The sequence below is a fragment of the Choloepus didactylus genome, chromosome 16, assembly GCF_015220235.1.
Source record: "Choloepus didactylus isolate mChoDid1 chromosome 16, mChoDid1.pri, whole genome shotgun sequence".
NCBI lineage: Eukaryota > Metazoa > Chordata > Mammalia > Pilosa > Megalonychidae > Choloepus > Choloepus didactylus.
The window spans coordinates 22,052,082-22,075,607 of record NC_051322.1 but is presented as its reverse complement, the minus strand read 5'-3'; the positions used below and the strand labels follow the sequence as shown (position 1 = coordinate 22,075,607).

At 42.9% G+C, this 23,526-nt stretch overlaps 1 protein-coding gene across 13 annotated transcripts in view; it reads left to right on the top strand.

Moving 5' to 3' along the window:
* Positions 1-22,768, top strand: part of NEDD4L (NEDD4 like E3 ubiquitin protein ligase) — a 378,998-nt gene extending 356,230 nt beyond the window's left edge. For 12 of the 13 annotated variants that reach the window (XM_037805612.1, XM_037805607.1, XM_037805613.1 and 9 more), the window contains 6 exons: positions 3,948-4,008; positions 5,539-5,598; positions 7,078-7,185; positions 8,530-8,626; positions 9,432-9,504; positions 17,697-22,768. In XM_037805612.1, the coding sequence (XP_037661540.1) occupies positions 3,948-4,008; positions 5,539-5,598; positions 7,078-7,185; positions 8,530-8,626; positions 9,432-9,504; positions 17,697-17,799 (502 nt within the window). In that variant the 3' untranslated portion in view covers positions 17,800-22,768. The other variant, XM_037805615.1, reaches the window with a different exon arrangement.
* Positions 22,769-23,526: the final 758 nt, after the last annotated feature.

Sequence of the window (23,526 nt, the reverse complement as noted above, 5' to 3'; positions counted from 1 at the left end):
TTGTTCATCTTTAGTTCTTTGAGTAGCTGCTCTAGGTGTGTCTCTTCTGGTCTTTTGATTTGGGTGCTTGGGCTTGGGTTATCCATATCGTCTGGTTTTTTCATATGCTTTATAATTTTCTGTTGTTTTTGGCCTCGTGGCATTTGCTGACCTTGATAGGGTTCTTTTAGGGTTTGTAGACCAGTTGAAGTCCTTATCTCTAATTTATCAGATCTACAGCTTCGTGGAGTACACTTTCTCTAACTAACCAGCAGGTGGCGTCCACGAGCCACCTGTTCTCCACAAGCCAGATCTCCCCTGCTTAGCCTTTTTGGTGAGTGGGGGAGTGAGTCTTGTGGGGCCCAATTGGTGTCCCAAGCTTGCGTGTGTAGTTGGTGTTGCCTGCCCTGTATGTGGGGCGTGTTTCTGGGCAGTCGGGGAGGGGGGGTGGCCCTAACAATCAAATCTCCCTGATGATCCTAGAGTTTTAAAGCTACTGCAATAGTCTAATCCTTCAGTTCAGTCCTGCCACAGTTTGTCTCTGCCACTGACCCACAAGTCTTTGGTATTGGCGTATGGCTCCTGAGACTTGCAAGTGGGCCCCTCTTCCAGGCTGTGCACCCCGGGTCCTCTGTTGAGGGATGACTGTGCTATGTCACAGGTGAGTGCCGTCCCCCCAGGGCAGTTCTGGGCTGCTGGGCTGTGTTGGGAGGCTCCCAGTCTGCTCAAATGATGGCTGAATGGGGCTCTGTTAATTCACACTGCTCCCCCTTCCCAGCTCTGGGACATTCAGCTGAGGTTGCAGGGAAGGCTAATGTCCACGCCCAGTTTTGTGGTGTGTGCCTGTTATTTGAAGCACTTCCGTCACACTGGGTTGTCTGGGGCAGCTCTGGGCTATGGGGCTGGCGATGGGCAGGAGTGTTTCCTGTCCACCAGGATGGTGGCTGTGAGCGGACACCCCCCTTTTCTTGGGAAGTTGTGTTGTTTAGTGAATTTTCTCAGCCACTGGATTATTGCCTTTTGTCTCAGAGCTCTCTTAGTTCTGCTCTTGACTTGACGTGCCCAAATTTCAATTCTTTGAAGCTTTCTGTATTGAGCTTCTTAGAGTAATTGTTTAGAAAAAGCAAAAAGGATTTAAAAGAAAAAAAAAAAAAACAAAAAAAAACGCCCTCCTCAGAGATCTAATGGGTTATTGAAATGCTAATAGACAAAGCAACCAGGGCCATTAAGGAAAGGTGCACAGGGCAGAGAGATCAGCCTTGCTTCGGGATTTGCATATGCGCCTCAAGGCCTGATCTCCGCCCTTCCCCTTTCTGTGTTCACCAGAACTCCAAAAATCCTCTGCTTTTATTTTGGAGTTTTTCGTGTTGTTTTTTTTCTATGCCTGTCTCCTCTCTGCTGGGCTGGCTGCTCTCAGAGTCTCTGGTGTCTGGTCTCAGTCTATCTATGGTTGGAGTTTGAATCAGTAGAATGAGTTTCCGATAAGAGCAGCCACTGCAATTCTCCCTTCTCCTTCCTGGAGCTGACAGCCCCTCCTCCCCCGGGACTGAGCCTGGCAGGGAGGGGCGCGGGTCCCCTGGCCGCAAAAACTTACAGATTTCGCTGATCTCAGCAGTTCCACGTTTTCATGAGTGTTGTATGAAGTATGCCCAAAGACAGATTGCTCTGTGGTGTCCAGTCCACGCAGTTCCTGGCTTTTTACCTACTTTCCTGGAGGAGTAACTAAAACATACAGCTCACCAGTCTGCCATCTTGCCCCGCCTCTCCGAGAAAGTCTACAACCTTTTCTTTTAATAAGCTGAATAGCATACTTGTTTGACATCTCTGGCCAAAACAGCTAATGTATATTATGAGCCTCAGTTTATTGGTCAGTTTTCAACAGTACAAGTTCCTTTTTGGCTTGTGCTAATGGGAAGTTGAATTGTTTGATGGCAAGTTTTACTTGTATCATGACTTCGAGTGGCCACATAAGCAAGCAATGGAAGGAAAAAACATTTACATTGTCAATATGGCACAGAATCATTTGGATTATGTGGCTATCTAATCTAAAATTTAGAATTACAATGATAGAACAAAATGGAAAATTAGGAACCAACAAAAATAAAATATTTCTTTTCTCTTCTGACTTCTTTTCCATAATGAAAATGTAGGAAAATAGGTAAAAAGGAGAGGAAAAATTCAGCACTTGCAAACATAATTGTTTCTGATATTTGGGATTTTCTTAACCCAATCTTAGCCTCATTTGGTCTAACAAAAATTTGAGTCCTTTTAAAATTCTAGCTGTTAAGTAATTCTGAGCCGTTTAAACTAAGCAGAAGGCGTTTTTCTGTGGGGCACAGTCCTTTTCTTTTGGGGGTGTGTGTGTATATATATATATATATGTATATGTGTGTATCTGTATGCTTCACCCTGCACAATTCTGGGATTTGCCAAGGATTGCCAGGCTGCTCTCACTGTTCTTTCTGACTTTGCTAGTTTAAACCAGCCCTGCCTGTGCGGGGATGAGGTCAGTGTGGTAATGTGGGGTTCTGGGACCCTTTTCTGCTCATCTGTGGGTTATAGCTGCAGCCCCAGCCCCTTGTTTGCACCCAGCACTCCGTTGCAACAGACTGGGCTCCCTCCTTTCTCCTCATTTGAAATTGGTGAGAGTATTTGGGAGAATTGGCAGGGGGTCTTAACAACTTTTAGTGTGATCTGCAAAGACAACCTACTGTCCTTCCTAATTAAGAAGAAGTGGAGAGTGTTGGAGTTTCTATATAACAAAGTAGACTTTTTCTCCACTGTCAAGTTAAAAGCTTGTTATGCTTAATAAAAAGCCAGAAATAAGAGACTACAGTTCTTATCTGTTAACATTAAATAGCCTGCTTGTTTTGAACTTGGAAATCTCAGAAGATGACACTCGGGCAGACACGTTTGTCTCCATTAGGAAAGAAAGGCTTCTAATAGGTTTTAAATTAAAAAAAATAATAAGCACTTCACCAGGGTATGGGCTAGGGTCTAAAGTCTGAGGAATCTGACATGTGTAACATGTGCTGTGCATCATTCTTTGCAGTTCATTGTTTTAGGTTTCAAACTTGGGGAAGCAGGGAGGGGCTGGACAGAGCTTCAGGTAGCTTCATTGAAAAGTTTACGATGGCAGTCTCCAACTGTTCCTGGCACCCTGGTGAAAGAATGACTTAGGGCTGATGTTTATAGCCCAGTGCAATAAAAGGTGGTACACCTGGGCTGTGGTTAGGCAAAAGGCGGGTCCTCCAGGGCCGTTGGCGTGGGGCCTCCTTAGGGGAGAGCTCTTAGGAGAAGCCTTGTGCTCTGGCACGAGGAAATGCCTGGATGGAATCCAGCGTGGATTAGCCTTTCAGTAACTCCTGCCCCTTACTAAACACTGTCACAGGAAAACTATTTCAGTGAATTTCCGTTATTGAAGAGGTCTCACCACTAATCCTCCAAATTTTGGTAATAGGATGTTAGCATGCATCATGCTGGTTATGAAGCTTATGTATCATTTTCGGAAATCAGTACATTGAAGACTAGATTGAAATATAATATGACAAACTATGTCTGAGTACTCTTTAAAATGTGTGCATATTTATATGTATATTTGTGTACTTGTATGTATGTGTGTGTGCATGCATTTTACACATACATTCATACCCCATGACCTTTTCTCTTTTCTGCACATACACACAATCTCATTTATGAAACAACTTTTATAAACTAAGCCCTTGATCTGGAATTACTCTTTTTGAAATCCTCAGTGAGGTTTTACTTTTCTCATGTGTGTTCCAGTGAATATTGAAAGAACTAGTGGATAAACAGTGTGTGACACAGTGTTAGGCCTCCCTTTTTTCTGCCAACACCCTGATATCTTTCCTTTCCCCTGCCTGAGGAGAAACTGTTGAGTCTGGGAAGGAATGAATGAGCACTGACGATGATGGAAACAGTGACTATTGTTCCATTTTCCCCTGCAGCTTGGTCATCCAGTGGAGATTTGTGAATAGGGTCCAGAAACAAATGAACGCCTTCTTGGAGGTAGGTCGTGCTGGCCGGGACCCTTTGCCATGTGCCTTTAGCCCTGGGTCTAAAAGCAGGAGGGTTGCTTTTCTCATTTGGGGGGTGTCGTAGTATCTGTCACGTGCCTAAAGACAGGTGCAGGGGGGACCACAAGGCGGGAGCTTCACAGTTCACACCACTGGCCAGGCTCCAGGACTGCTGCACAGCCATGGGGCCTCCACCTTTGATTTTCTGAGTGTTCGCTTTCTTTGCTTCTCTTATCTGTTCGTCTTCCTCAACTGTTTTTAAAGAAGACTTTTTAACAAACTTAATCCAGACGTACAAGTTCCCCCACAGAGGCGAGAACCGTTGTCTTGAGGTTTCAGGGGATGTCCATGGGAAGGCTGGGAGATGCAGTGACAGGTTCTAAGAACTTTACAGACTCGGAACTGAACAGTACAGAAGGCAGTTTCCAAGTTTTTCCTGTTTCCTGCCCTTTCTCCCTGGCTGTCTTCGTGATTCCTCTCAGACTTCCTTCCTGTCTGGGTACATGTAAACACATTTTCATAGGCTGGGTTTTTATCAACAAGACCACCTTGTGCCAACTTCCACCCCACTGAGGGGTGATGTGGGCACTTCCCAGATCTGTATCTACGGCAAGTGGTGCTCCCGGGCACCTGTGAGAGGCCCCTAGCGGAGGGTGTCAGATTCATCTTTCTAAAAATGTTTCACTGCAACTAAAAGAGAAATTTCTTCTGAAGTCTTTATAAAGTGTGTTAGTTCCTGTAAAGATAACATAAGAAAAAGCCACAGGTCCACGTTTTAAATTTCCACTGAACTGATACAGTGTTCTTGTTGGGTGATACTCACTTAAGCTTGCCCCTGGCTCAGTTACCACCCAGGAGAACCAAAGACCTACCCAGGTGGAACATGCAAAGAACACGCCCGTACTTAGTGTCTTAAACTGTGCGTTAGATCACACCTGAGAACAGCGCCCTTCATCCATTTCAATGAAGAATCCTTGGGAGCCCATTCCCAGGCCCCACCCAGTCCAGCCACACTCAGAATTGGGGGCTGCAGGCCCAGCGGCCCTGGGGGTCTGGTCCAGGATCCCCCCACCAGTTAGCGCTCCTGGGACTGCCTCCTCTCCGCCGGATCCTGTGCTTCCTCCTGTATTTCACCTGTCTGCCTCCAGTAGTTATTTCTAAGTGTTCTATTGCACATCTGTGGCCTGTGCATTTACGAACCCACTGACTCATGGCAGCTTGTCATAACTGGCTTTCAGAATCCACCTACTTGCAGAAACCCAAGTTTTTATGGGGTTTCAAAAAGTATTCAAATACCGGAATCTTCTAGATTCTACTATTTTTGAACACTCTTACATTGTGACTATGCTGTGTTTTCACTGGAATTATAGTTATATGATACTGACACCGATCTATGAATCATTAGAAAAAATATATATTTTTCCTGGGTAACCTAAAAAGATTATTTTTCATTTAAGATTTGTCTCTTTCAAGGAAAAAGGTGTTTAGGGTGATTTTCTTTTTCTTCTTTTTTTACTTTCAGGGATTCACAGAACTGCTTCCGATTGATTTGATTAAAATTTTTGATGAAAATGAACTGGAGGTGTGTATTGTAAACATTTTATGTAAAGGAGATAATTACAAATGATATTTTATTATTATCTGATCTACACTGTCCTAAGGAGTAAGTTTAGATGACTTTATTACATGTCTTAGGGGCCTTATTTGTTTGCTGATTTGGAAATGAGGAATCAGCAAAAGTAGATGCAGATTTACTGCCCATGAGAGGGCAGCTCTGGGACTATCAGGTAAGTAGACACCCACTTAGCAAAGTCAGGTTTGTGATCCTGTGCACCAGGTAAAGAAAATTGCTGGGTCAGCTGAAGCCAAGTTTGCAGCAGCCATTTGGGGTGGCAGCACCCTACTCGCAAGGCCTGGCTGCTTTCCCATCCCTACCACGGCAGCCAAGTGGGGGGATTTGACCATGCAAGGTGGATGGAACATCTACTAGGGGCTGGCAATGGGATGTCTCAGTGAACTTGAAGTGGTTTATGTTGCATAAGGAAAACAGAAGACAAGGAGGTAGTAGCAGAAGGTAGTTTAATGATGATCTGTCTCAGCTTCTTTGTGGTGACTTAGATGAATGAGAGCAAGTGAAAAACCAAGGGAAGCTCTCACTGTTTTCTGTGTTGAGAGAACAGAAGAAGGATGGCTGTCTTGAGGAGCCGTTGATGAGATTCAGTTAGCCGCATCCAGCATAGCATTCTGTGACTTTCTGTACTTGCATTGTTGAATGGAAACCTCAAGATAGAGGATGTCATAGAAATCATAGAGGATCAGCCCTTTGTTTTGCAGATGAGGAAACTGAGGCTGGGAGAAGTTAATGACTTCATAATATTTCCCAGCAAGGCGCTGACATGGTCAGGACTGGGAACTCAGTTTTCAGGCTCCTGGCTTAGTTCTTTCATTTTACTCCAGCACCTCTGCAAAAATATCATATTCAAGATTTCACAGGAAACCTTCCTTATCGGAAGGCTGTGTAATTAGAAAAGCAAACCTCAGCCTCATGGGAAGTCAAAGCCCCAGTCATCAGTACCTGTCTGCACTCCTCAGGCCGCTAGACAGCTTAGGTGATAGGTCAGCACCTGGATTGATCCACCTGGGAGATGAGTTCCCACTGTCCAAGGCACTGGTCCTTTGGGGGCAGGGAAGAATGTTCAAATATTGAGACAAACAACTGCTCCGAAGGGGAAACAGCCAGGGTGAGGTGCATGTGAATGGAACATAAGAAAGGAGGGGAGTGAGGAAGAGGGTTAGCTGGAGTTTTTATTTCCAGGGTGAAAAATCATGGCCTTGTCCAAGAGTTAGAGTTGGGTCCCCCTCATTACCCATCCCATCTCCTTGTTCTGCTGGGGCCGGGAAAATTGGGAGCGTGTGTTCCCCTTCATGTGTGTTTATGAATTGCTGGCTTTCCTGCTTGACACAATGACAAATGCTGGCATGAGGGAGAGGTTACTTCTCAGAGTGGTTGCTTAAGCTTCTGGGTCCCACCTCATTGACACCTGGTGAATCTCCTTGACAGCTGCTGATGTGTGGCCTCGGTGACGTGGACGTGAACGACTGGAGACAACATTCTATTTACAAGAACGGCTACTGCCCAAATCACCCCGTCATTCAGTGGTTCTGGAAGGTAACCCCTGGACCTCCGGGCCTTGCTGGTGTTGCAGGGGACTTGGGCTGCTCACTGGGGTTAGGTGCGAGGGCCCCATGCAGCCCTTTGTGTGGTCTCACTTTAGACTGGTGCTGGAGATGGGGCTCTGTAGTGCCTGGACTGCTGGGGGAGAGAGAAGCAAACTGAGCTCGAAGTAGCCCTTCCTGCTGTTTTTCTAGCACTTTAATGGACAAGTGGACCTAGGGTAGGTTGGTCCTGATCTAAGTGCTCTGTCCTCCTCTGAATACTTGGTTAAAGCAGCTTTCTTTGGAAAACCCATGGAGTAGAGTCTGACGAGTTCATTGGATTCGGGAGCCCTGGAGCTGGTCCACCAACGCATAAATTAGAATGGAAGGTTTCTCCAGGCAGCAACATGCTTTGGGGTGAACTCTTCCAAGATGACATTTTGTGTTAAAAAGTCATTTTTCCAGTTTTTCGTTAATTCCAACAGACATTTAGATCTTTTTATCTTTCATCCAAAGATACAAATGGAGTTTGATTTACTGTCTGAATACCAGTGTTGGCATTCTGTTCAGCTTAAAAGAGAAGTGAGATTGGAATGGCTGGGCCCAAGAGGAAGATGATGAACTGATATTAAAACAGCTGTTTTTTATTTAAAGGCTGATTGTTTACTAGAGAAAAAAGAAATCATTTATTTTAATTTGTAAATATATATTACTAATAATATTTCAAGTGCCAGCAGAAGTATAGAGAGAGAAAAGAAAAAAGTAGAGGCTTTTTATGTCCTTAGTCTGAGTATCACCTAGCTTTGATTTTGGATTTTTTTTTTTACTGCAGTTCATATAACATTACCAGTGATACCAGCTTGGTTCCTGTAATAGCTGAGATATATAAAATATGCAGATTGTTTTAGAGGCCTCCCTTTCCTTTTTAATTTATTTTCCTTTTCATAAAATGTTATCTTCAGAGAATTTGTCTGCAGTATGAAATCCCATCTTATAACTGGGGTTCCCTGGCATTGATGATTCTACTCCACTGTGTATTTATTATTGGCTTAGGGGAAACCGGCAAGCCTTACACACAGAAACATGAACTTGATGCCATCAAAGAGCTGGCTTTTCATATCATTTATTTTGACATATTGGTAGAAGAAGACAGAGACCTTGTGATCTCTCACTCTCTAAGATTAGAGAGGCTGGTACAGTAGTGTCCATTTAAAAAAAAAAAAGACTCTGTTTTCAGAGTCAACTGTCTAGGTCTAACATTGCAACATAAATAAGATGAAGCTGGCCTGCCTGCTTTGCAGCAGCCTGAGCTGTGTGCCACGTGTGGAATTTGATGGGCCCCTGCCTCTGTTCACAGGCCGTGCTCCTCATGGACGCCGAGAAGCGCATCCGGTTGCTGCAGTTTGTCACAGGGACGTCCCGGGTACCTATGAATGGATTCGCTGAACTTTATGGTGAGCAGGAAGACTTTTGGTTCAGTTCTCCTCCTGTGAATCTCTAGCCTGGAAGCAACTGCACCCCTAGAAGACTCTGCCTCCCAGGCCTTTAGACAAGGCTAAGAAGGCATTGCATGATAGCACGTTAGACATAATTCAGTACGTGCTTCCTGTAGAGAGCTGGGAGCTTCTAATTCAGGCTCTCTGTAGTTACCTTTATCTGTATCGGGCTTTTGGCCTTTTTTGGAGAGAACCATAAGGTTGGTTTTTTCCTTTTTGTTTTGTTTTTAATTTTTTGATGTATCCTTAAAAATGAGATTTTGCAGAATCATCCATATGGTTTTAAACAGAGTATTTAAAGGACACTTCATCTCCAGGAGGCAGAATTCTTCAGGACTTACTTTAGATTTTAAAAATCACTCTTTCTGCTCTATATCAGAAAGTCATGTTTTCTTTTTTTCCCCCCTCAAAAAAGTAGCTTTAAATTTAAACTCCCAGTGTGCGGTTTAAAGGCTGCAGGCTGCCTGCAGTTCCCCGGGCGATTCCTTTCCGAAAGCGCAGTGGAGCATGTGCTGTGAAGTACTGCAGGTCTCCTGCTTCCCCCCACCCACATTAAATCTTAAATGTTCCCTTGCAGGAAAAGAAGATGTGTCAAGACTCGGCCTGGGCCAGACCCTGCTTTGGCACAGCCCTGCACCTAGCTGATCCTTCCTTCTCCCTTCATTTCCTGTCTTTTCCTTCACTGTTTGCTTTCTTTAAGCCACACCTTAGCTTTATTTACAGCCTTCAACTCTCCTTACAGCTGTCATCTGTTTTTGTCTAGGTTCCAATGGTCCTCAGCTGTTTACAATAGAGCAATGGGGGAGTCCTGAAAAATTGCCCAGAGCTCACACATGGTGAGTGACAAACTCCGTTTTCAACAGCTGTTTTTTAAATAGATAACCATATGGGGTGGGCTGGGCTTGCAGCTATGGAGGCTATACATTAGCTTATCCGTAGGCTATACATAGCTTAGAGCGTGAAATGACCAAGCTGCAGAGGGAAATCCAAATTGTACACTAATGCTAATAAAACTCAATTAACCAAGATCCAAAAGGACCCAGTAGTTTTGGTGCATAATTTCCCTCATGCATCAGGGAAATTCTTGCAAACAGCGCTCCTTCTCTGTCCCTAACTGTTCTAGGTAGTGGTGATTTCATGGCATACTCAACATATGTGGATATTATGCTCCCAGTCTATAAAGGGAGTGGGTTTTTACTCCAACCTTAAGTTGGTTCTTTAGAACTTAGGATAAAATTCCCGACAGAAACAAAGTTTTCTTAAGGTCTTCCATCCTGGGTGATGGGCCATAATTCTTTGGAATTTAGTGATGAGGTGACCGTGGCAGGGGAGTGCCAGTGGTCTGACAATCTCCCCACTGCCCAACGGGAAATGAGCAGAGTGTGGTGTCCACACAGAGCCCACCCAGGACGCCAGGGACAGGAAGACGGATCTCAGCGGCTTGTTTGAAGGGTTGTATAGAACACAGCACAAAGGCAAAGTCTGCATGATGGGTTTTTATTAGAGCACCCTCGCATGAGCGCTCATCTTGCTAACCCACACGCCAGTGTCCCTCCTGTTGGTTTTTCCACATAGACTTCTTTTTTTTAATTCAGTTTTATTGAGATATAGTCACATATCACACAATCATTAGTGGTGTACAATCAGCTGTTCACAGTACCATCATATAGTTGTGCATTCATCACCCCGATCTGTTTCTTGAACATTTTCCTTATACTGGAAAAAGCAAGAATAAGAATAAAAAATAAAAGTAAAAAAGAACACCCAAATCACCCCCCTTATCCCAGTTTTTCACCCAGTTTTTGTCCCCATTTTTCTACTCATCCATCTATACACTGGATAAAGGGAGTGTGAGCCACAAGGCTTTCACAGTCATACTGTCACCCCTTGTAAGCTACATTGTTATACAATCGTCCTCAAGAGTCCAGGCTACTGGGTTGCAGTTTGATAGTTTCAGGTATTTACTTATAGCTATTTCAGTGCATTAAAATGTAAAAAGGGTTATCTATTTACTGCGTAAGAATGCCCACCAGAGTGACCTCTCAGCTCCATTTGGAATCTCTCAGCCACTGAAACCTTGTTTCATTTCACATCCCCCTTTTGGTCAAGAAGATGTTCTCAATCCCACGATGCTGGGTCCAGATTCATCCTTGGGCGTCATATCCTGCATTGCCAGATTTATACCCCTGGGAGTCAGATCTCATGTAGTGGGGAGGACAGTGAGTTCATCTGCCAAGTTGGCTTAGCTAGAGAGAGAGGGCCACATCTGAGCAACGAAGAGGCCCTCGGGGATATTCTCAGGCACAAATACAAGCAGGTTTAGCCTCTCCTTTGCAGTAATGAGCTTCATAAGGGCAAGTCCCATGATAGAGGGCTCGGCACATCAAACTGCCAGTCCTCAATGTTTGTGAGGACATCAGCAGCAATCCAGCTGAGGAAGCCCAACACCTCTGCATCTTTCCCCAGCTCCTCAGGGGTGCCCTGCATATATAGTTTATTCCCTGCCCGAATTACTTTGGGATATATTGCTATTTCACACTAACCTATACAAACCTACCATATCTCACTTCCTATTCAAGGTTCCATGTAATTATGGTATTTAAACAAACTGTACAAATTAAATTGTTTAGGAAATAAAAATCCTGCATCAAATAAACATCTCTTCCCTTGGTCTCACATGGAAGTTGTAGTTTTAAAACACAGTCAGTATTGTCCTTTACCCTTTGGCCCAATTTGCCTGGGTCCTAACCGCATCTGCTTCATTCATAGATCTAATTGAAGTCTGGACTCTTTTTCAGCTTTTTTAACAGTTGCTATATGTGCTAATGCTGACATTCATACCTGCTGAGTTCTGGTTCTTAGTTTCAGTTGTCACACAGATACCCAGAATTCCAGGGATCAATCAGGTTATACACAAAGGGATCAGCATCTCAGCATCTGGAGATAGCCTTACAATTCACGAATAGATGTGACTGCTGTAAGAGCTTACAATCTAGGGACCCTTACCATAAGGTTTCCCCTGATAAACTGTGCTCTAAAGTTCAATTCCCAGAGTATACATATTGTAGTTAGTTCATATTGGTGAGGTCTTAAAGTGTTTGCCTTTGTTTCTGGCATAGTTCACTCAAAATGCTGTCTACAGGATCCATTCACTTTGTTGTTTGTCTCATAACTTCACTCCTCTTAGTTGCTCAGTATTCCATTGTATGTGTACACCACAGTTCACCATTCTGTTCCTTGGTCAGTGTACCCTTAGGCTACCTCCACCCACTGCATATCAGGAGTACTGCCTCCATGAACACCAGTGTGCAAATGTCCATTCATGTCTCTGCTCCCAGATCCTCTAAGTATATGCTCCCTAATGAGGTTGCAGGACCTTATGGCCCCCACATGCTTAGCTTCTTATTTCCACATAGACTTTTAGTTCCTGCTCCTTAGGAAGCAAGCCAGAGTGGGCCCTCCAGAAGATGGCAGCAAGTCCTAGCAGGACTCCCCACTTGTCTCACCACCAGCGTGGGCTTCCAGAGCATGCTTTGGCCATGCTCTGGAGCTGAACATTCACTGCAGGGAACCCCCGCCCTAGGCTAAAGGCGCTGGCTAGGAGAGAATTTTCGTGAAAATTTACTTGTGAAAAACTGGCTGTGAAAGGTGTTTGCTTCTGTGTGATTTCCTCACCTCACCAGCAAGAAAGGTTTTCTCACTTGTGCCATTCATGTGACTCTGAATGGAAGGAAGATGTCTGCCCGTCAGACCTCTGGAAGTAAGCTGGCCCCGCCTGGGATTGGTGACGAGCCAGAGGAGTCGTTGTCCACGATCCTCTGCCTTTATTCTAGGGGAAAGTGTTTTAGTCGTCTGGAGGTTTTGTCCCCAGCAATGTCAGAGTCAAAGGTGGCTGTCTGGATTATGATATCCTTGTTTGAAAGGCAACCAGCATTGAGCCGAGCGTGTGGCCATTGATGCAGAACTCCCAAATATGTATGCTAATAGTGATGAATATTAATAAGAGATGTTTGGGGCCCAGACATTTTCTGTGGGTCAGGCACTATGCTAAGTGTTTTCATAATATTGACCTATTCCATCTTCATGGCAGCATATGGTGGACAACTGTTATCCCCATAAATCACAGGGTTTGAACTTGGATCTGCCGGAATTAGAATCTGCACCCTTCATCGCTACTCTAGATGTACTGCCTTCACTGATACCATGCACTTTCCTTCTAGACTAATCAGAGACAACCAGATAACTTGGTGTCCAGTCCATGGCCCTCCGTGACCCCATGATACAGCTCACTGTTCAATTTTTCTAATGTTTCAGAGCCCTCGGGCTTCAACCACAACTAGCAATCAGTGCCACCAAGACAAGACCTCCAAACACAGTGGTTCTCAACCCTGGCTGCATGTTGGAACCACTCAGAGAGCTATAAAACAATACTAATGCCGGGGTCCCATCCCAGACATTTGGATTTAGTTGGCCTAGGGTGTGGCCTGGACATTGGGATTTTAAAAGCTCTCCTGGTGATGCTTGCATGCAGCCAGGGTTTAAAAATCACTGCTCTTCCCTGGAAGGGCAATGGTCCACATACAGGGAGAAAACAACCCAGCTTTCTCTTAACAAGCTTCTTTTCGTGTCTCTGTCATAGAAATACAGCAACCACGTGGTTCTATTGATCCCACCCCCATCCCACCCCACCCAGCTCCCCACACCTCCCACCCCACCCCCCACTAACTTGCCACCTGATAAAAGAAGTGGAATTTGCAGATGACAACAGCTGGCATGGGTGGGACTATCCTGTTTTCCCTTCTGAATGGCTTTCCTCCAAACCTGGTCCCGGTATGGAGGCTGTCACGAGGGCCCTTGGTACTCCTGTGTAGTAAACGGGAACTTCACTGGCTGCTTTATGGCAGCAGTTCCAAGAAAAAGCTTAGCCATATACACGTCGTAATTTTTTTCTATGTTTTATGAAAATGTAAAATATACTTTTTTTTTTAATTAAATTCAATTTTATTGAGATATATTCACATATCATACAATCATCTATGGTATACAATCAACTGTTCATAATACCATCATATAGTTATGCCTTCATCACTACAATCTATTTTTGACCCCTTTCTTTACACCAGAAAGAATCAGAGTAAGAGTAAGAAATAAAGGAAAAAAGAACACCCAAGTCACCCCCATCCCACCCTATTTTTCATTCAGTCTTTGTCCCCATTCTACTCATCCATCCATACACTGGATAAAGGGAGTGCGATCCACAAGGTTTTCACAATCACACGGTCATCCCTTGTAAGCTACACAGTTATACAATCATCTTCAAGAGTCAAATCTACTGGGTTGGAGTTGGTAATTTCAGGTATTTACTTCTAGCTACTCCATTACATTAAAACCTGAGAAGTGTTATCTATATAGTGCATGAGAGTGTCCACCAGAATGAACTCTTGACTCCATTTGAAATCTCTCAGCCATTGAAGCTTTATTTTATTTCATTTCACATCCCCCTTTTGGTCAAGATGTTTGCAATCCCATGATGCCAGGTCCAGATTCATCCTTGAGAGTCATATCCCATGTTACCAGGAGATTTACACCCCTGGGAGTTAAGTCTCACATGGCGGGGGGAGGGCAGAAAGATCACCCACCAAGATGTCTTAGCTAGAGAGGGCCACATCAAAGCAACAGAGGCACTCAGGGGGAGCCCTTCAGGGTCAGATCTACAGTTAGTTTGGGGTTGCAAAATTATGCATACAGTTCCCTGGGGGGTGGGGGCCCCAGTTGGGGAATACAGATAGCCTTTGACACAGTGAATACCCCATGGGCTTAGCATTCTCAACCAGCTTGTCTGCATGGGCCAGAACCAGAGCCAACTGACCTTATTTTCCCCAATTTCTAGTATTTGTGGCACAGGCAAGAGCAGATTATTATTGCTGCCTTGCTGCAGCTTGAAGGCAGATGGCCCCCTTATTTGAGTTCATAAGGCTTGCATGGGCTCTGTGGTTACAATTTCCATGGCCATGGGAGCCACTGCTTTGGGTCTGGAGTCAATGTTGGTACAGTCATCAAGTCCATTGTTGTAAGGAGTTTCTATCATCCTTTAAGTGTTCCTTTAAAAGGCCATACATTCTTTCAGTTAACCCAGTTGCTATAGGATTATAGGCAAATGAAAAGTCCAGAGGACATTATGTTCTGTAGCCCAGGCCTGGGTGTAAAATATACTCTTAAGCTTCAAAATAAAAAAATCACATATATCTAGGAAAGCAAGACTCGGAGGATGTGATTCTTCCTGAAGGGAACCTTCCAACCTGCTCTCAGATGTAGTTACTGAGTGTCAAACATTTAAAGGGCTTATTGCTCTATAATATAAAGGCTGCTGCTTGGATATTTAAAGTTACTCCTTACTGAGAACCACAAACCCACCTGCTCTTGGAGGTAGAGTCTACAGGTATGGAATCTGACCCACACGTTGTACACATCAGGAAGCAAAGCCCTGGGAGGGTGATGACTTTCTCAAGATCTGCTGCTAGTTAGTGGCCGGCCAGCACCAGACCCATCTCCTGACCTCAGAAGTAACATTAACTAACACATATTAAGCAATTGCTATATTCCAGGCACGTCCTAAGCATTTTGTATGTATTAACACATAATCGCCGTAATAGTCTTGAAGGGTGGCTTGTTTTACCACCCACTTCTAAAACATAGAGACACTGAGGCCCGGAGTGCTTAAGTAACATATTTCAGAGGATCTGGCCCTAAAACCTCAGATCATAACACTGCCCTCCTCACCTCTGCCTCTCTCCCTTGCCAGTGTTTCTCCAACTTGAATAGCACCTTGACCCTTTTTTAAAGGGGAAACCTTGTTGTCACTGTTGGCGAGCATGCATCCCTGAGCCCCAGAAGGATCGCCCACAATAAAAGAATAAAGCCTTGCTCTGTGAAAGGCTCATCTATGTTTATAACTAGTAAAGTGATTTCTTAAGTCATTAACAAAATTGAAAAACTTCTTTTAGGATTCCTGGGTTTCTGAGAGCACAGTGTTTCTCTGCTATGCCCTGCAGTGTTAAACGGCTATTAGGAAATCTGAGTGGAACTCAGCATGTCCGACCAAACATTTTAGGGGTGGTGGGACAGCCTACCATGGGCAGGTACTGTTTCTTACCATTGCTGATTGGGAAGCATTTACAACATGACAAGTTGTTCTCCTGCTTGAAATCACGTGTCAGTGCCTGGAGGGGCAGTTTTTAGCTCTGAGGGGTGTGGTATTTGGCTCTCATGGCAGAGGGAGCCCCCACGGTGGTGGTGAAGAGCCAGGCTTTGGACCCGCCTAGGAGTGAACCTGGCTTCAACACCTTCTGTGTGACCTTGGGCAAGTTACTTAATCTCTCTGAGCCTCTATCAAATGAGGAGGAAGCATTACCTACCTAGGAGGGCAATTGCTTGGTTTCATTGTGGTATTATGGGAAGAGTACCTAAAAATGCTGGAATGCACATAGTAAATGCTCCATGAATGCCAGCTCTTATTAAAGCTTCATCGACTGCAATGGGTATGTGTAGTCGTTTTAAACATCACCAGGCCACCCCCCACATGCATTAATTCTCTGACTTGAGACTGTTTCTCATGCCCCACATAGACATTCAGTCACTGTTGAAGGAATGATAGCGGTGATCACGTTTATCGAGCACTTGCTAGGGGGCTCACTCCATGTATTCTGACTGGATCCCCCCAGCACCCCTGTGAGGTAAGGAACAGTTTCCCTGTTTTACAGAGGAGCAAACATTCAGAGAGGTAAAGTGACTGCCCAGGGTCACACAGCTGTAAGTGGCAGAGACAGAATTTGAACCTGGACCCTTAAATAAGTAGGCTCGATTGCATACCGAGGCCATCTGTTTGCCTGAAGACCTCACTATAACCAGAGCAGTTTGCAGCATGGCACCTGAAGCCTCCAGATACTTTTCGGCTTTTTGCAGATGCACCTTTAACATTTCAAATGTTGACTGCTTGTCTAGCTTTAGTGAAAGGCGGTAGCTGAACATTGAGTTAAAAGTCTGGATACTGCTGTCCCCAGCAGCCTGGATTCTGTTCTTGAGCCTGCCCTGATGCTAGTGTGTGAGGACGGACACGTTAACTTGACCTTTCTGTGCTTCCGGACCTGCATCTGCAGAATGGCAATCCCAGTGTAACCCTTTTTGGGTTTTAATGCATTGGAATAGCTATAGGTAAATACTGAAATTATCAAAGTGCAACCCTGTAGCCTTGACTCTTGAAGACGATTGTATAACAATGTAGCTTACAAGGGGTGACAGTGTGACTGTGAAAGCCTTGTGGATCACACTGCATCCAGTGTATGGATGGATGAGTAGAAAAATGGGGACAAAAAAATAAATGAGGGATGGGGTGGGAAGGGGGAAAATTTGGGTGTTCTTTTTTTACTTTTTTTAATTCTTATTTTCACTATTTTTGGTACAAGGAAAATGTTCAGAAAGTATATTGGAGTAATGAATGCACAACTATATGATGGTACTGTGAACAGTTGGACACTTGGGATGATTGTGTGGTATGTGAATATATCTCAATAAAATTGAATTTAAAAAAAAAAAAAAGCGTGTGCCTCAGGGCCCAGCATAGAATAAGTGATACCATTAGAAATAGTCACAGTCTCAATTCATCTGTAACTCCTAAGGCATAATCGATTTGTGTTTCCAAGGTTTTGAAATCTGGGGGTGAATGTCAGTTACCTTCCCGCTCAAATATCCCTTCCCAACAGGATTTTCCCAAGATCCACATCTGGTCGTAATAGAGAGGTATTAGAAAATGGAAAACTATTAGAAAATTGTTTTCTTTCCTCCATAGTTTGTTTGCTGTGAGCAGTTTCGAAGCTAGAATTTACTTTTTGATAATCAAAATTGTCGGTTAAGAATTTTCCTTCCTCTTGTACAAACACCAAATGGCCTCCTCGCCAAATCTAGGAAATGCTATTGTAACTGAAAGGTAATAATGTTTGCTTTTCCCCTACACTTTCTCTTGCTTTTGCAGCTTTAATCGCCTCGACTTACCTCCTTACGAAACCTTTGAAGATTTACGAGAGAAACTTCTCATGGCTGTGGAGAATGCTCAAGGATTCGAAGGGGTGGATTAAATTCCCTCGGCCACGGGGGTAGTTGTTCGTCAAGCAAGTTCTGCTTGCTCCTCGGCATTTATCTGACAGACTTTTGCAGAGACCTTGGCAGAAAAGCAGGTGCTCGGCGTGGTTCCCGGAGCAGGGCCTCCTCCTGTGCACTTGCCCAAGTTCAGACCCGGGAACCTGGCCCCAGGGCACGTTCCTGCATTTTCCACAACAGATTATCAACTGGTTGATGTGTACACTAATTACATTTCAGGAGGACTTATTCTATTTATGTTGTGCCTCTGTAGGCAAAGCCCTTAATAAATATTTTGCATACTTTCTAATGACAATGAATGGAATTAATCACTCTACAGGTATAGTATTACAACTCATGTTTACTTTTTACAATGATTTAGACCGATTTTCAGATTTTATTTCATTACGATTAAAGATGTCCCATGAACTTGGAAAAGTGAGCATATATATATATTTTTTTTGTATTTGACTTTCATACTAGGCTTAATGTCAGTGACATTTTTATTTTTAAGTACTTTGACACCCTCATCCCCTACTTTATTAGAATTGGAAGGCTGATTTTTGTCCAAAAACCTTCTACAGATGAGTACTTTGAGAGGATTTCATATCTAACATTAGGTATAATGATATTTTTTCCATACCCAGAGAGGATGAGAACAAACTGGATATTACATTCTTGTACAAATTTAGCGTCATAGCTCTAGGCTGAGAGAATTGTAACACAGCATGACAAATTTTGTGTTAAGTTAAAAAAAAAATCACACCATTATTCCTTAGAAGCAATTCCATGTGCTATAACACATCTAGACAGGGTTGGACTGTCTTTTCTCATTAGAGAAATTACTTAACCCTTCCTGATACTGTACAGTAATTCTTTTATTATATTTTCCTCTTTGCTGTTTGTAGTAGAGACATTTTGAATGAAACTTGGCACTGCTTGATTTGAAACTGTGGAAACCAGATCTGTTTCATGTCCTGTTTGTATGCGTTTGTTCGTGGTAGCTAAAAAAAAAAAAGACAATTTTTGTTCTAACTGCACCGATTCTGAAGGCACTTTATGTCCTACATGGAGGTCATATCTGGTTTTGTTTTTGTTTTGTTTTTTATCATAAACATTAAATGTGATGATTCCTTCTCCCCGCACACATCTTTCTGGTGCAATATCTGTCAATTGTGAATCTGGCTGCTGATGATATAAAAACGCAGATGTAAAGCTGAGCCTGCAGATCTTTCCTCACCAATTGTTTTGTAATTTGTACTCAACTACAAAGATTTATTTAATAGACACTTAATCGAACCAAGTTTTGTTACTCGTTGCATGCTTAAATACTGCCTGAGTTGTATCTATAATGTGCTAGATTAAAAGCGAGAGAGAAGACACGATTCAATCCAAGGAAGTCGAGCTGGTGACCTGGTAGTGGCATAGGATTGAGGGTTTCTGTGCAGTTGGACCCTTTCCCACTTCGTGAGTCATGTTACGGAATTCTGTTGTGTTTGTAGAGAAGGCCCGAGGCAGTGGAGGAGCTCAGCCATCCTGACATCCTCGTGGCCTGGGTTTTCCTAATCCCTGTCGCGGCAGTCAGGGGACATGAGAGATGTGATGTCTTGCCAGTTGTGGATTAACACAAAAAATTCTTTTTTTATGGGCAGCGTTTGTTGTGTAAGAAGGACTGTTTGGAGTAAGAAACTGCTCATTTCCCCAGCTCCTCGTGGCTAGTGAGAAGCCAGTGATGCTTGTGGTTGGTTAGAGGGGTGCAAAGGTCTGAGGTTCCTACTAGAAAGTGGGTTCTAAAGAGCAAAGTAGTGGTTCCCTTTTCATATTACTTTACAAACATCCCACGGTAATCAGAAAAACTTAAAAATTATGAACAACACTATTTCTCGTTATACTTACCTGTTGATGGGATTTTTTCCCTACAGTCAGTGTAACAAATGACTCAGGGCCAAATTCCCTTTTGGCAACCTACAGAATCCAGGGTCAGTTTTCTTTGTAAGAATTATGCCAAAGCCTGAGCTGAAGTGTATGCTTTGATGGTTTTTGAGAGTGATCATATAATTATAGGGGGAGAAAGCCAGTGATTCTTAAGAACTGAGGTAGGGGGAGATTCTGTCATTTTGTAAATTGTATATTCAAAAAATCAGTATATCCACTAAATGCAAATTAGGCAAAGTATTGAGAATATGAAGGCAAAATCAATCTGAAAAGATACTTCTAAGTTAGGAACCTATAAGAATTATCAAAACATACCTTTATGAATACTTGAAAGGCAGAAATTGTGAATGACAATTCAGCTGATCTATCCCTTAATAATATCTGATTTTAATGACAACTAAAGATTGCTGGGTTTGAGGGTCTTTTTTTTTTTTTTTTTTAATGAAAATCAGGTTCACTCCATCTCAGCAATTTCACTCTATTCAAAATAGAGATCTTGGTTTGTTTGTTTTTTGCTAAATCTTGATGACCATTTTCTCTTCCCTTCAGTATGTAATTACAGGTGGCAGTTAAAAAGAAAAAAAAAAAAAAAAGAAAAAGGTGGTGTGTGAAGAACAGATTGCCTGGTTGGTCTTTGACCTCGCCCCACTCCGGTCAGCAGGCACCTGGCAGAAGGGCCAAGCAACCACTTCCCAGTTGCCCCAGCAGCCCAGGCTCTCTGCCATCTTTATAGCCTGTGTTTTCTTCAAGCCATAGAAATTACTTAATCTTGTTTCCTCAGTTCCCTGCAGAAGAAACAGTTGTCATGGGCTATTTTACCATGAGGTTAAGAAATAGGTTCCAAATATACACATTGCGTGCTGATGCTCTTTTAACATCAGTGATGATGGCTGCCTGTAGATCAGGTTCTCTCTCTCTACCCTTTGTTGGCCTAAGGATGAATTTGGAAATTCTGCTTGGTGGGATTAGCTTCAGACAATTTGCTGCTGTTCTCCCTGCTGTTTTCGGGAATAGGAAATGATGAGGCACTGTCTGTTTTAAAGTTGTGTTCGGTTTCAGTGCTGTTTTTCTTTTTTATCTGAAACATTTACGGTGGTTTATTTTTCTGTAGCATGTCTTCTAACAAATCACAAGAATGTAAGATATTTATTTGTTTTGTTTCTAAGGTCTTCTGTTAGCTGACATCAGATAGCCCTAAGGTCAGATGGCAAATGATGTAAAACAACCTGACATGAATTAATTCCTCCCATTTAAGGACACAGTGACAGATTCTGAAACGATTTGCAAAATATTTAAACTACTTTCTGCTCATTTTGTTAAATAGACAACCTGTTCCATGGTGGTTTGATCTTGCCAGATCCAAATTGGCTATCTTATTGAAAGCCAAGTTCACATGCAGCAAATTACTAATCATTCTAGCAGTTGACTCTAGTATTTTGCTTTGTCTTGTATCTCACCTCTGAAATTTTAATATCTGTAAAGAGAGCCTGGGTTAATCAGTTCGTGAGCGCCTACCCACTGGGCTAGCTCTCCTCTTCCTTTGCCTCTCTCCTTCTTGTCCTGACTCTGCCCCCTCAAATTGAGAGAGGAGGGGAGATGCTGCCTGACATCATCTTCTGACTTGCCAGTACTGGGAGCTGCCTGTGCAGTGTCACCTCCTGACCTGCTCCCTTCCTGCCCCCCAGAAGTTCATGCACTACCTCTCTCTCATTCAGGCTTTGGGGTACATCCTAATAAGTCATGTTAGAACTGCCAATTTCAGGCCTGAGATGTGTTTGAAAAAAAAATCCTTATAAACTCTTTGTACTTTAGATTTTAAAACTGGGAAGAAAATGTGATAAACTTTGGACCACATTTTTTATTTATAGAAGCCTTAATGAATAGTGTATATACATTTGGCATACTCACACCCCTATCCAGTGTTTTTTTCAGTGCGTCAGAGAAAATGCTGTAGCATTAGGACGTGAGCTTGTATAATGTTTTATAGGAAAAGGATAGCTTTCTCTTTGGACGGAATTTCCCAAGAAAACCTCCCATTAGACATCTGTCCTTCGTTACAGATGTTACGCTCAAAGCAGTGCGTGTTTAAAGTGCATGTCTTTTTGTCCTTTGGGTTTATGTTTGTAAGAAGTAACAACAGGAACCTGATAACTGCCATCGGCTGCACACCTCTGGTGTACTGTGTTCTCAACTTTGCATCTGCGCATCAGAAGCTTTTTTTGTGCTTATAACCAGAACCACGACCCGTGGCCCTGTGTCCACAGATGTCTATGTTCCTGTATAAGCCAGTTTGCTCCTCTTACTCAGACTAATTTCACCTAGATTGTCACCGTTTCCTTCATGTTCACTTTGAGTAACTTTGTTGTTCTTTTACTACATATGTAATATATATACACATATGCGTACCTATGCTGTCCAAATATATACAGATATATTTGTATAGCATTTTTACACCTTTCCTGAGTTATCTGGTTTCAAAGGGGAGTGAGAGTTTAGTCCCTGCTACAGTTTTCTCCAAAGCTAAGTCCTGAGAATTCTGACCCTCGGAGCCTGAGAGAACCTCAAGAAGATGAGGTTAATTTGCTGTCCTTTCTTAATTCGGGATCTGTTATCAAATGAAACATGAAAAAACAGTGACTTTTAAGGTGAAAAGAGTTTCAAGCATTCCAAATGAATTCTCAGTGTTTCATAGCTTTTTATTATAAAACCACCTCCTAATATGAAGCCAAGTACTATTTGATACAGTGGTTAAAAACCAAACTACCTTGAAATTTTTTAAGACAATTTATGGACAATGCTCATTTTCACAATCAGAACAGCTTTAAAATATGGTTAAATTTGATACATGCAGGAAAAGTTTTAACAACAAAAAATCCTTTTTGCTTTCCATTTTTCTTGAGAGATCTAAAGAGAAATTGTAGATTGTTTCCTGACAGCAAAAGAGTAATGTGACAAAATGAAGTTGTTGTAATGAAGTGATGCAACTTGTCAAATATTTAATAAAGACTTAAGGAAGTTGGAACATTTTCTATATCAAATATTATGGGTTGTCTGATTTAAAGCTTCTTTGTGAATGCATCATTTTAATTGTTTCAGTGGGGTTTAAATTCCTGCAGATTTACAGCATGTTCATTTCCTTAATCTCCCTAAAAGTGCCACATCTTTTAAAAACATAAGCAGATGCACATTTATTTTTATCCGCTGTTTTATCTTTTCCTTAAACTTTAGAGTTAATGATTTTGCATATACTTGTAGAGTCCCTGTTAGTGCATTTCTGGAAAGGCATATTTCACCTCTAGTTTTTAACCTTCATCTTGTATGAGAGCTGATGAAGCCTAATGTGGTTCTCAGAAGAAAGGTGCTGTCAAAAACTGAATCTTGCATCAATTCCCTGTTCAAACTTGGTGGCATTTTTTTCTTGTGCCAATCTGGTCCACTCCAGCAATTTGGTGGACTCCTGGAGAAACTAGTAAGCCCCCTTGATGGCCTTAAAAGTCACCTCCCAGGGCTGCTGTGATGTGACATCCAAACAAGACACCATTCCCTAAGTCCTTGGAGTCTCGTGACTTGTCATCTTTTGGTCAGCAGGTGGCACAGGGCCTGAAGCTGCTTGCAGCCCCTGAGTCCACACCTGCCCTCAAGGCTTACGAGCACATGCAAGGGAGGAACAGGTGGACAGGGTAGCTATAGACTGTTAATACGGGTTCTTTCTTAGAGACAATCACAAATGGTATAATCATTTGAGGAATTTGCTAGTTTAATAAACTGTTCCTAACCTGCTCTGAAGTTAA